This window comes from Podarcis cretensis (assembly GCF_951804945.1).
Source record: "Podarcis cretensis genome assembly, chromosome: 1".
NCBI classification, from domain to species: domain Eukaryota; kingdom Metazoa; phylum Chordata; class Lepidosauria; order Squamata; family Lacertidae; genus Podarcis; species Podarcis cretensis.
Window position 1 is genome coordinate 108,287,221 of NC_137170.1, and position 14,057 is coordinate 108,301,277.

Below are 14,057 nucleotides of genomic sequence, written 5' to 3' on the forward strand. Positions count from 1 at the left end.
AAACTCCAACAACACATACTGCTGTTTGATGTGTGTCCCCGCCTCAAACCAGTTTCAGTCCAACTAGAAAACTGGATGCGCAGTAAGCGATAGTGGGAACATAGCCTGAGAGCCATTGTGCCTGTGCAGATGAGCATGCAAATGAATAGGAGTTCTAGGGCAGTTGCAGGGCCTGGGAAACTGAAAAAGTCATGTGCGTTGGGTAAAGACATCCTCACCCCCTGATGCCAACAATTTTGTACATGCAGATGTTTCTCTGTGTTCCAAGCCACTAATGTGAACATACTCTTAGGCCCAGGAGTTTAATGCATGTATTAAACTTCCAGGCCTATCAGGACTTTTCCTGGACCACAGCCCTCAGAGACCCTGCTCCACACTCTCAAGTGCTTTTGCCTGAGTGGTGGAAAGCATCCTTGAATTGTGATAGTGCCTCTTTCTTGCCCGGATAGAACAAGATAGAGAAATAGTGTGTGGGGGAGGTGTATTCCACCTTTGACTTTTGCGTGGGTGGAATGTAGCCTACTGTACAAAGCTTGAGTCACACCTGTTGCTCCACCCACTTTTTGACTCTGACTCCACCCACTGCTGCACCTGGCCCCACGCAGCCCTGGAACACAGACCTCGCAAGTTTCCTCTTGAGGGAATGTACAGTAGCTGCTTGGTTGAAAACAAGTTATGTATTCAGCCCTGCCTTATGCAAAACATCTTTGAAGGGTGGTGTGTATATCTTAAGACCCTCTTCCAGGCAACCGGCTGAGATTTCTCAGCAGTGGGGAGCGAGGTGATTTTTTAACATGCTCAGAAGCAAATTATTTCTCAAGGGACACCATTTGTTCCATTGCTGGCAGAGCTGGCTGCGAATGGACACAGCAACGTCCTATCTTGAAAATGAATAAATGGAGAAAAGAAATCCTTACTGTACCCCAGAACTGCATGTAACTCTGTTTTTTCAAAGAGCTATCATAGTGTCCCAAAAATGACCCCTTTTCTTGAGGAAGCAAGGCTTGGTTTGTTTTAGTTTTATGATGTATTGTATTTGGTATTTTCATTTTGCATTTTTCTGTGGCGAACCGCCTTGGGATCTTCGGGTGAAGGGAAAGAATACAAATTTAATAAATAATCACGATACTAATAATCAGAAAGGGAGAATTTTCCCCGTGACAAGGAATCGCCAGCTTCAAAGCACAAAGCGGATCTTCGCTGCCAGTGTTTGCAAAGGCGCAACCGGCTCGAGGTCGGGAGGTGGCGGCAGCCAAGGAGCCACGCGGCACTCTCTCAGGAACTTTGCAAAGCTGGAGGTTGTTTGCTGCTCCGGGAAGGTGTTGGGTTACAGAGGAGGAATGAGAGCGGAGAGGGGGTGGGGGAGGCGGGAAGAGAGAAAGGGAGCAATTGCTCCAGCAGCTGATCTGCTGCAGCCGCCTGCAAGGTTCCTTCCCAGCCCCGGCAGGGCAGCGTGCGCCTAGCCTGAAGGAAGGGTCCGGGCGAAGAGGCGAGGCGGGCGGGCGGGCAGACCAACAAGCCAGTGGCCCCGGGGGCGCTCGGGCCATGCCGCGTGGCTGCGAGGCGCGCGCCGAGCCCCGGAGACGATGCCACGCAGGCAGGGAGCAACAGGCGGCGGCGGCGGCGGAGGCTCCCCCTAGCTCGAGATGCCCAGGGCGGGCAGCCGGGAGCGGCAGCCTCGGCTAGAGCAGCAGGCCTAGGAAGCCTCCCGAGCGGGGAAGGAGGGCCCCAGGAGGCGCCTCCGGCTGTGCCCGGAGCGACCCGAGGAGAACTTTTCTCTCTGCCGAGATGAACAAGCTCCGGAAGCTTTTCCGAGGCAGCGGGCGAGCCTTGGCCTTCATCTTCGCCGCCTCGGTGGTGTGGCTGCTCTTCGACATGGCAGCGCTGCGCCTCTCCTTCGGCGAGATCAACACCCGCGTCCTCAAGGAGGAGATGGTGCGGCGGGAGAGGCTGCGCGGCTGGCGGGAGAAGAGCCTCGACGGCGCCCGACGAGGAGAGGAGCTGCGGGCGCCGCCAGGGGCGCTGCCAAGGGGCCTCGAGGAGAAGGGACGCGGCGGCCCGAGCAAGAAGAGGGGGAAGCCGGGCGCGCAATGGAGGCGCGCAACCCCCCAAGCGGCGGCGGCGGCAGCAGCAGCTCCCAGCCTGCACTGGACGGCCGCCGTCGACGTCCGGAACCACGCTCCGTCCGCCCCCGCGGAGAAGAAATCGAGCGCGAAGGCCGGCTCCCCTCGCCCGCCGCCCACAAAGCCGCCTCTGGCCAGCGGGTCGCCGGGGCGGGCGCTCGACGCGCCTGCCGTCGGAAGCAAAGTCGCCGCCAAAGGGCCCGGGCCGTTAAGCACGGGGTCCAGGAGGAGAGAGGAGGCGGTTTTTATACCCGAAGGTGGATTAGGGGAGAAAGGCGCCTTGGCTGGATTGCCCACCAACGGAAGCAAATCTGAGGGACCTCGGGACGGCCCCGGGCTACTGAGCGGGCCAAATGTCCCTGCAAAACGGCCCGGGGGCCTGGATTTGCCTGCCGCTTCGGAAGCAGCGCTGAAGTCTCCGGGTGCGCCACGTCCAGGAAAGCTGTCCGAAGAGGAGGCGGCCAGAATTGCCGGTGCAAAAGTCGTCCTGCCTAACCAAGTGGTGCTTATAAGCAAGGAGGGAGCGCGGGTGGTCTCCGCGGCCGCGCAGGCTCCCGAAGGCGGAGGACGTGGAGCCGTCGGGGAAAAGGCGCGAGTGACTGCGGGCCAAATCCAAGAGGGCCCGAGAGCGGCGGGGGCGACCCAGGAGGTCGCTGTTAAGGGAGCGGCGGCGACCCTAAAAGTTATTCCAGTTGGAAAGGCCGAGCTAGGGAAGGCCGATGGGGCCCGTTCAGCCCATCAGGACCAATCAAGGCAAACCAATGGGACCCATTTCACAGAAAGGGCCAAGCTGCACAAAGTGTTCACCATTGATAGGACCTTGGCCCCAAGGGACCCCAAAGCGCTGGGTCAATATGGGCGCCCGGCGGTGGTCCCAGGCGAGAAGGAAGAGGAGGCAAAAAGGAGGTGGAAGGAGGGGAACTTCAATGTCTTCCTAAGTGACCTCATCCCACTAGACCGAGCCATCGAGGACACAAGGCCCGCTGGGTAAGAGACCCGATTTCTTGCCTTGCACAAGTCTGGACTTGGGCTGGCACGAATTGCCCAGAGATCAAATGGATTTTATGCCAGTTGCTTCGCGTTAGTTGCCAATAAATCTTGAGCAGCAATGGAAACATTAACATTTAGTGTAAAAAGAAACCCATCCCCATTCATTTTATGGGAAGCCACAACAGTGCTTTTCATATACTGCATGCAAGTACTAACTTTGTACAGTGGTACCTTGGCTGTCGGACGGCTTGGCTCCCAAACACATCGGCTCCTGAACGCCACAAACCTGGAAGTAAGCGTTCCAGTTTGCGAACGTTTTTTGGAAGCTGTACGTCCGATGCAGCTTCCGATTGAGTACAGGAAGCTTCTGCAGCCAATCAGAAGCTGCACCTTGGTTTTGGAACAGTTCTGGGGGTCAAACGGACTCACGGAACGGATTAAGTTCGACAACCAAGTACCATTGTACACAGTTTTAAGACTTGCTCCCACTTTAACTTAAAGTATCAACTGGAAACAAGCATCCTATATAGTCTTAATTAATCCAAATTAACACCTTAATTTAATATGTGTGTTTATAATAACAGTTTCTTAAATTTTAACATCCAGCCTTACACACGTTAGCATGCAAAAATGATAATAATATAGTAAAGAAATCTCTGTGTCCCTGAATAATGCTACCTTTTTCCTGCAGCTAAGCTGAGAATCGAGCTAAAGTTTTTTAAGGTTCTCAATGAACCCTGTTTTCTGGTTCACACTAGCTCTCCAAATCAGGACCACGTTGTTGATAGGTAATCACTGTACCTATAGGATGTATATAGGATGAAGTGTTTCATTACTATATTGCCTGGCTTCATAGTTCATGGCATTGTAGCTGTTCTCTGTAGTGGTGGCTTGATTAATAAACTGTCCGGTGATAGGTTCTTCCTATACTGTATACAGTGGTACCTCGGGTTACAGACACTTCAGGTTACAAACGCTTCAGGTTACAGACTCCGCTAACCCAGAAATAGTACCTCAGGTTAAGAATTTTGCTTCAGGATGAGAACAGAAATCGCGCAGCGGCAGTGGGAGGCCCCGTTAGCTAAAGTGGTGCTTCAGGTTAAGAACAGATTCAGATTAAGAACAGACCTCCGGAACAAATTAAGTTCTTAACCTGAGGTACCACTGTATATGGATAACAGGTTCCGGTTTGGTTGAGTGCTAACCTAACCTGGGCACTAGGTGGCAGTAGAATTTAAGAAATGCCTGGAACAGGATGATCTTGGGTCTGTTGAGGTGTTCTGTGTAACCCAAGAAAATTAACAAAAAAAATGTGCAGGGCAATGGAGTGTTTAATTCAGAGTGGGATTGCTTTTTTAGCTCCACCCCCAACATCATGTCTCCTCCTACCAAGTGTGTGTTGCAAAAAAAGCCCCAACATGCAAACAGCTATGTACATGTTAGGGGCTCAGTCAGGTTTCCTTGGAGCCTCTGCACGTGAGCAGCTGTTGGACTACAACTCCCATCACCCCCAGCCAGTGTGTCCAGTGGTCAGGGATGATGGGAGTTGTAGTCCATGCCATCTGGAGGTCCAAAGGGTCCATCACTCTAACCATTGATCACACTGGGACTCCATCCTGGAAGATGAGGTTTTTTCCACTGTGGATCATTCTGACATGTGTTGGCAATATATAGAATATCTGTTAAGCTCCTCTGATGGCAAGGAAGCACTTCAAGAGGCAACTTTCCTTGCTGGATTTGATGCTGGGAGCAAGCTGATTCTCTGTATTTCTTGATTGCGGCACTCAGTATAGAGTGAGATGGGGGGGCAGGTATATTTTCCAGAGCGGCTGTGGATTGTTCTAATATTTTCTGTTTGCGCAGTAGTTCAGCCTGAGAGCCATTATTATAAACTCTCAAGAGTTAAGTGGGGGAATTCTCCCAGGCAAATCCAGCGCATTGCTGTAAGAGGAGACAAAGTCAACGCTTTTGAAGGGCGATGTGGAGGAACCCAAACATTGGGACGTGGCTCAGCCGCTACTCAAGTGTATGAGGGCTGGGAGAAATAATGGGAAGATGCTTGAGCTTCACTGATCCCTTACACTGAATTCAAGCAGCACAATCGGAAGAAGTTTTGCTCAGAAGCCAGTCATACTTATTCCAATAGGACCTGCTCCCTAATCTAATTGTTGGCCAATTGCAGCATTGAGGAACCTCCAGCCTGCAGGCCTAATGAACACCCCCTCAGCTTCCTCAACCAAGTCACCCATCTGCCCTACCCTTCATAGAATTGTATAGTTGAAAGAAACCACAAGGGTCATTTAGCCCAACCCTCTGCAGTGCAGGAATCTTTTGACCAACACAGGGCTCAAACTCACAACCCTGAGATTAAGAATATCATGCTCAAACAACTGACAATCGGCTGATTTTGAACACCTGACAATCGGCTGATGGTTGGTGCTTGCACCACGCTGCGTATGGGCTCTGTGCAAGCTCCGAAGATCAGCGGATTGTTAGCACTACAAAGTTTCGTGAGAGGCATAGTCCCCTCCAATTTTAATTTTAAACCCCGTGGGCAAAATCATTTTGATGCCAGATGGCTTTACAGGTGAGGGGCCGCCAACGTGAAACGTGGCGGGTGGGGACAGAAGGATCCGGGCAGCTGACCGGATCTAGTTCCTTGCCCTTTATCTGTCATGCTTCATTAGCACTGATTACATTGCCTTTTGATAAGATAAAGTGGCTTGTAAAACATTTTCAGTGAATAGATGTGCCTGCTGTTGCCAGTCCTACCATTAGGCAGAGTGAGGCGGCAGCCTCAGGCGGTAGAAGCTGGGAGGGCAGAGCAGGACATGGCCTGCTCTGTGCCGCTCCCTAAGCTAGCCAGCTGCCCTCAGGTGTATAGGAGGACTCACATTTTTAGAGCTGAAGTGAGGTTTGATGGCCAGTCTTGTCAGCTTCTCGATATAGAATTGTGCGGGAGTGAACACCATCTCACCCTTTGCCTCAGGCAGCAAAATGTCCTGGTCCGGCCCAGCCCGGCCCTGAGTAATACCTCATTAAGTGGCCATTGGATTGTGGCCTGAGCCACTGGAGTAAGCTGTTCCACTATCCTATTCTTTCTTAATTGAAAGTCCCACAACAGCATAAATCTGCAGGGCATGTGCATTCCGGGCGCTGTGTCAGAGTCCAAAGTAGAAGTGGTGTCTATGGAAATGAGCCTGCAGTTTTCTCGGTCAAGATGTCCAACCCAGCTGTGGGAGTGTTAATTCAGGCATCGGAGTACACACAGAAAACTGGAAAGTTGTCCATCAGATTAGGTAGCCTGCACTGTTACTGCAAAGTTAGAAGAACAGTTAGTGACGCACTCGTTCACTCAAGGGGGGGGGAGGAGACTGTTTCTTTTTGCAGCCTTGAATACGGAGCACAAGGATTTCCTTTTTTTTTTTTTTTTTCTTAGCTTATTAGCTTTGGAGAAGGAACATTCCTGCCCATGAGGGAAATCAATTGCCAAAGTGTGTCAGGGTGTATCGGCTGGGATAGGCCGGTCGCAGACTCCAAACAAGCAAACAGTCAGCCACTGACACAGGGCACCCTTAACTTTCATCGTTCACATCAGCAAAGCAACTTGTTTGCTCTGCGTATGTCGACAAGGAAGTTGTGCGAGTGTATTGTTGGCGCTGAACAAGTTTCTCCACTGTGAACATGCTGAAAAATTTGCTTTGGCAAACAAGTATTTCCTCTAAAATCTGCCTAGGGTGGTGGATGTTGTTGGTTTTTTTAAAACAACAACAACAACAACAACACACTCTCTTCTTCTTCTTCTTCTTCTACTTCTTCTTATTTTAGTCACGTTTAAATTATTTAAAATGCCCTGGGAGTTTGTTTTATCCTAGTGCACGGCTTGAGGTAATGCTTTTACTGTCGAGGTCTGTGTACACACCATACATTTAAAGCACATATTGTCTCCCACCCCCAGGAATCGTGGGAACTGTAGTTTACCCCCTCGCACATACAGAGACAGCTATTATTCCCAGCACCCTTAATAAACTACAGTTCCCAGCGTTCTTTGAGGGAGAAATAAGTTTTAAATGTATGGTGTGAATTTTGCCAAGGGCTACATTGCCTCAGGAACAATTTGTTTGTGGGGGGCCAGGGCCAAATCCAAAGTTGTTATGGCTTTCTTTCTTTCTTTCTTTCTTTCTTTCTTTCTTTCTTTCTTCCCCTCTCCCCTCTCCCCTCTCCCCTCTCCCCTCTCCCTCCCACCTCCTTTTCTATTTGTATTTTTCTCCGTCTCGTTCTGCTACCCCTTCCTCCACCCACATTTTCCCCTTCTTCCTTGCCACTCAGGTGAAATTGTCCCGGGAGTGTAGGTACCCCACCTCTCCTCTACTGCAGGGACAATCCTGGTACAGTGGTGTATCTCGGGTTACATACACTTCAGGTTACATACGCTTCAGGTTACAGACTCCGCTAACCCAGAAATAGTGCTTCAGGTTAAGAACTTTGCTTCAGGATTAGAACAGAAATTGTGCTCCGGCGGCATAGCAGCAGCAGGAGGCCCCATTAGCTAAAGTGGTGCTTCAGGTTAAGAACGGTTTCAGGTTAAGTACGGACCTCCGGAACGAATTAAGTACTTAACCCGAGGTACCACTGTATAACACAGTTAGGCTTTGTTTAGGCTGCTCAGCTGATACGCAGGGTAGCGGAGCAGCCGCCACAGACACTTTCCTGCATATCCTCCAGCCTCCAGAGCTTCAACTCTAGTTATTTTGGTCTGGATTAGAGAGAGACCTGGAGAGCAGGGGGGAATAGGGATTTAGAGGCTTTTTAGAGGGTGCTCTCTCACTTTATGCAATTACACTTATGTGCATGAGGGCCCATGACGTAACCCCCATGTAAGTGGAGGGGATGCTTGCACCATATATTACAGGTTCACCTTCCATGCGCCTACCTCATAGCACCAGCAGTGAATGTACCTGCCTTATACCAGGTCAGGCCATTTGTTCATCAAGCCAAGATTCTCTACTCTGACGGCTGTGGCTCTCCAGCGTCTTTTCCACCATCTCTCTTTCTCTCTCTCTCTCTCTCTCTCTCTCTCTCTCTCTCTCTCTCTCTCTTTCTAACTTCCCTTGCTGTGAGGGCTGCTTGGAAATTCCAGCCGTCTCCCCAAACAAAACGTCCCAGAGGCAAGGGAGGCAAAGATACGGATATGGGGGAACAACAACCACATAAAACATTCTCAAGGAACAATCGAGAGAATTGACTCTGTGAGAAGTTCTTTGGTAGGATGTTGTGGCCTCCTCAAGATCCCCTTGAAGATATTGGAGCTTAGGGAGCGAAGGCCCCCCTTTAAGGCGCCACATCAAGCCCACCAATGAATTGCAAATAGGAATGGAGAGAAATGCTTTTCCCTCAGCCTTTTGTTCAAGCAGGAAAGACTCAGACCTGACCCAGCCCTTTGCCTCCTCCTCCTTTTTACTGCCATGAAATGAAATGACAAATTCATTGAAATGGGAGAAATTTTTATCGCCCCCTCAGATCTGCAGATTTTGTTCTGTTCCTTCTTGATATATAGGCCTAGTGGGCTACATTCAGACCTTGTTGCTTTGCAGACATCAGCGTTTGCCAGCTTAGGTAGAGCGAAAGGAGAGGCTTTTATTTTGACAAGCTAACAACAACAGCAGCAAAAGTTTTGCAGATATTATTGTGGTTGCTAGTTAGTCGCTTTGCTCTTAGAAATGTCTCAAAGTGACTACAAACACAACAGAAATAACGAAAACCAGTTGTAGTAAACACAGAGGGAGGAGGAGGAGAAGGGGATGCGTTGGTCAAAGTCCTTGCATTGAATTGGGCTGCCAGGAAGCATCCCCAGGGAGAAGGTTTCCTAGCTGGGATGCAACAGCTGAGAAGACCCTCTCCTGTCACCACCCATGTAACCTTACATGACAAGGGTGCCTGGGGAATGGCTTCAGAAGCAGTTGCAATGTTCTGTTTTGCATTTTTTACATTTTCCATTTAAAGTACCCTTTTTGCCAGTAAAATAATTGGCCCACTTCAAGGCTTTAACTTAACTGGCCCTGCGGCTCGCCGTCTCGGCAGCCTGCTTGGGCCACAGTGTTCCACAGTGTATTTATTTAATCATGATTAACAAGGACGAATGGCTACACACCGGCTAAGGAAGTATCGTTGGTGCTAAATAGGCATTTTAGCTGTTTTTCCTTATTGCTGGAGTCTTAACATTTCAGTGTTTTATATCTTCTCACATTCCTACTTCTATGAAGCATGGAGAAACTACTGTAATTTCTTATAGGATTTCACACATCCGGCCTGCAGCCACTAGAGTGCACTAGAAATCTATTTTCCACCTCTTCCGGAATAAAACTAGGATTGTTTGTATCTGTTTCCAAACTGAAAATCACTTCGGAATACAGTCATACCTCATGTTACGTTTGCTTCAGGTTGCGCGTTTTCAGGTTGCATCCCACGGTGACCCGGAAGTACCTTAAAGGGTTACTTCCGGGTTTCGCCGCATGCACAGACGCGCAAAATGACCGCATGCGCAGAAGCGACGAATCATGACCTGCAGACGCACAGATGCGGGTTGCGTTCTTCTCAGGTTGCGAACGGGCCTCCAGAACGGATCCCGTTCGCAACCAGAGGTACCACTGTACTGTATTGAGATTGCATTCTGTTCTAAGGAGCCCCCAGTGTTAGTTTAACTACAGTAATTAGATGAGACTCTGAAATTTGTTTTTTGTGTGTGGTTTTTCACCCTCCCTGCATAGCCAACCAAAGTCCAGGTCCAGCCCAGTTCGCAATGCTGCCAGTTGCTCCTCTCATTTCCTATCCTCGTAGTGGTTGTGACAGCAATGGGGAGATTCAAAAGAAGGGCTCCCTTCAGTCCCCTAGTGCTGACATCCTAGACTCAAGGGAACATAGGTTTATAGTTCCCATGGCTCCTGGGCATGTGAGGAGCTATGGGAACTACATTTCCCTTGGCCCATTGTACCTAGGCCTAACAGAGGTTCCATTTTGAACCTTCCAGGAAGAAATTGCTTCCTCACAAAGTACACACTTAAACTGGAGATAACTCTCTCCCACAAGGAGGCAGTGATAGCGACCAACTTGGACAGCTTTAAAAGAGGATTAGTCCAGTTCATTGTGCTTTGCTGCCACAATCGGAGACAGTATCTTTCTGAAAAGCAGTTGCTGGAAACTGCTAGAGGGGGACAGTGCTCCTGAGCTCAGGTCCTACTTGTCAGTTTCCTGTGGGCATCTGGTTGGCCATTGGGAGAACAGGGACTGTGTTTGAGGTGGTCTAAGAGCTCTTCTGTGTTTAAAACTGTGCTGCATGTTTTGCACATTGCTGTTATTACCGTTCGTTTACTGTTCCGCCTCCAAGGTGTGTGTATCACATCATTCCATTTCTCCAGTGTTAGAAACTCATACGCACAAGCTAGGTGCCAAATGGCTCCTTAAAACCAAGGTTGCAGCTGCCAGAAACGAAATGTCTAGCTGTCATTTTTGGCCAAGAAGGCTCTAAAGTCTTATGTTAAATTATTTTAAGGATGGGCTGTCTTTGACTGATTATCAGTTAAACATCTGGCTAGTTCAGATGACAACCTTGAGCTAGGTTAAGAGCGTTGAGAACTTTATCCAGGGACAGTCCACATATATATTTGTCGACTCCTACATCTTTTTTTCTTAATGGTGACACGAACCGTTCAAAATGTAAGAATATTCTGCACTACTGTGAGCAGGGCGGTGGGCTGGAGTAAGTGAAGGCAAGCTACAACAATTAGTATAATGTTTTTCATTGCTCCCACTCAGGCTGCACAGAAAAAGCGTTTCGCTTCCAGAAATTCATTCTGATGGTGCAGATAAAACGTAACTGATAGAATTCTATGGGATGTGGTGTGAGAAAACAGCCAGGATCCAAAACTCCCCAGGCATGCACCTCCAGCTGGTAATGTCAGAAGCCATCCTGGCACCCAGGCATCTTCACTTGGACGCAAGTGGTCAATAGTCAGGCACAAAATGCGCCTGGCGCCTGGCTAATTTCAAACACTGCATTTCTCCACCCAGCCCTCAAAAACTCTTAAGAGGAAGTATTACCCCAAAAGTCCCCAAGTCGGCCAGTGAGAACTATGGTTAAGGGAGGATATGTACTCATATTTTCCCAGTCCTGATATTGTATCTGCTACTCCACCCTGCCACATGCAACTCCACAGCTTTTTAGACGTGCTTTTTATCTACCATGCTTTTGCTGGTAGCCCATAGGTTGTCACAGTGCAGGTGGATAATGAACATGTTGCCTGTTCCAATCAGGCAGCGAGATGGATGTCAGGAGTGCAGGCAAGCCATGCATTGGTTTTGTCTTTAAATAGCCACTGGATGCCTTTTCTGTTTGTTAGCTTATACCACGGGATTCACACACACGCCGCCCTCCACAGCTGGCTTCCATATACTGCAAAATCCACAGGACATCTGCTCTTTCACTTCTCCTGACTTCCAGTTCATTATAGCACACTGCACTTGCCAAGCTATTAAAAAAAAAGTTACTCCTCTGGAAAAATCATTTGGGTGTCTTGGTTTTTTTAAGACTAGGTTGGCCACCCTGCTTGTTCTGAGCTCTCTTAAACACAGAAGCTGACTAGCAGCAACGCAGGCTGTAGACTAAATCAGTTGTTCCGAATTGGTGGCCGGTGGACCCCAGGGGGGTCTGCATAACCCACACAGGGCGTCCTTGACACCATTCACATAACAAGAGCTATTACAGAGATACCAAGTTTTTCAAACATTAGGGGCTACGTAGCTTGGCTTTTGAAAAACAGGGGGTCTGCAGTACTTACCGTATTTTTCGCTCTGTAAGACGCACCCGGCCATAAGATGCACCTAGTTTTAGAGGAGGAGAACAAGAAAAAAAATATTCACTCCCTCTCTGCGCAGCGCCCCTTCAGCGAAGCGGCAGGAGAAGCAGAGCCCCTTTCATTTTTCCTCCCGCTTCGCTGAAGGGGCGCTGCGCAGAGAGGGAAAGCTGTGCAGCGCCTCTCCAGTGAAGCGAAGCCAGGAGAGCAAGAGGGATCAGTGCGCACCGATCCCTCTCGCTCTCCTGGCTTCAGCGAAAGCAATGCGAAGCCTCCTAAGCACAGTGGGAGCGCTCCCGCTGCGCTCAGGAGGCTTCGGGCGGCTATCCCTGAAGCCAGGAGAGCAAGAGGGATAGGTGCACACCGATCCCTCTTGCTCTCCTGGCTTCAGCAAAAGCTGCGCAGCCTGCATTCGCTCCATAAGACGCACACACATTTCCCCTTACTTTTGAGGAGGGGAAAAGTGCGTCTTATAGAGCGAAAAATACGGTAGCTAATTGGGTACCACTGGTCTAGGTGATAATGGTGATGGTGGTGATGAAAGGAGACTCATTAACATAATCTATTTTTATTGATGTTAGCTCCTGACAGGAAAGTACAACCACTTCCTCTCTTGCCTGCTCAACCCCTGATGTCGGTGCTGACCAGCATCATAGTGCTACATGGAAATTTGCTCCTTGGTTCCTTTCGTTCCTTTTGGTTGAAAACATCACAAGCATTTATTTGGACTCTATCATGGGTTGCCAGGGCAGGTTGAAACAATAAAAAAAAAACATACACAATCGAAAAAACAGTTACAACTGTAAAATAAGAGAAGCAGAAAACAAACATTTTCCATACATAAAAACAGTGGGAAATAGTTCCAGTGCAGATGCAGGCTGTGATAAAGGCTTTGTTGAAAGAGGAAGGCAGTCAGTAGGCTCCAAAAAGACAGCAGAGGCAGCAGCTGTCTATTACGGAATGGGAGGAGGGGATTCCAAAAGGTAGGTGCAACCACGCTAAAGGCCCTGTTTCTATATCATATGGAATGGACTTCCTGGTAAGGCAGGGTCTGCAAGAGACCCCCTTCTGCTGAGCACAGTGATCGACCGAGTATATAAAGGGTGAGGCAATCTTGAGGTAAAATGTTTTATGGCAAGTTATTAGAAACGCCAACCCTCCATTCTTTTTTGCATGTGCTTTTACTCATGTTTGTGTGCTGCTTCAGTGCCATTTATGCCTGTTTCTGTTTGCTACAGATGTAGAGATCTTCTTGTCCACAACAACCTTCCCACCACCAGCATCATCATATGCTTTGTTGATGAAGTGTGGTCCACTCTCTTGCGCTCCGTTCACAGTGTCCTCAACCGCTCCCCCCCTCAGTTTATTAAAGAGGTTATTCTGGTGGATGACTTCAGCACAAAAGGTTGGTTGGTGTTTCCCAGTGTGTTTTGGCTTACTGAGTTTCCTGTTTTCCAAGCCGTTTTGCTCTTTTAAAAATGCTGTTGGATTTTTTGTTTTGTTTTGTTTTTAAGGTTGCCGTTTGTTTGTTTGTTTGTTTGTTTGTTTGTTTAGAAAATTTGCTCAAAAAAATCCCAAAGAACAAAACAAAACTCAAACCAGTCCAATTATATATAAACCGTGACTAAAATACACAAACCCAATGAAAAAACAAATATGTGTGAAACTATCACTAAATATCAAGATAAAAACAATAAAACAAATGTAACTTAATACAAGTGGTTGTTGTGATATTCTAGTGAAATTCTGTTGCCTTACATTTCCTTGTGAGCTCAAACTGATTTTGTTTTGTTTGGTGTGGTTCCTATAGATGACATTTCAACTTTCAAAATGTTTGGAAACCAAAGCGGGGCTTCTGATTGGCTGCAGGAAGTTCCTGCAGCCAATCGGAAGCCACGGAAGCCCCATTGGACGTTCGGCTTCCAAAATAATGTTTAAAAACCAGAACATTCACTTCCAGGATTCGATCATCTGGGAGCTGATTTGTTTAGGAGCCAAGGTGTTTGAGATCCAAGGTACGACTGTATGAGTATCCTGAAAGTAAGGACCCCTGACCATTAGGTCCAGTTGCATACAACTCTGGGGTTGTGGCACT

General features: G+C 48.6%; 1 protein-coding gene across 1 annotated transcript in view; it reads left to right on the forward strand.

Annotated features, from left to right (window-relative positions):
- The first annotated feature begins 1,109 nt into the window (after positions 1–1,109).
- GALNT5 (polypeptide N-acetylgalactosaminyltransferase 5) overlaps positions 1,110–14,057 on the forward strand; it is a 33,919-nt gene continuing 20,971 nt past the window's right edge. Inside the window, exons 1-2 of the mRNA XM_079977481.1 lie at positions 1,110–3,110; positions 13,201–13,367. Of these exons, the coding sequence (XP_079833607.1) occupies positions 1,789–3,110; positions 13,201–13,367 (1,489 nt within the window). The 5' untranslated portion in view covers positions 1,110–1,788. The remainder of the gene's footprint in view (positions 3,111–13,200; positions 13,368–14,057) is intronic.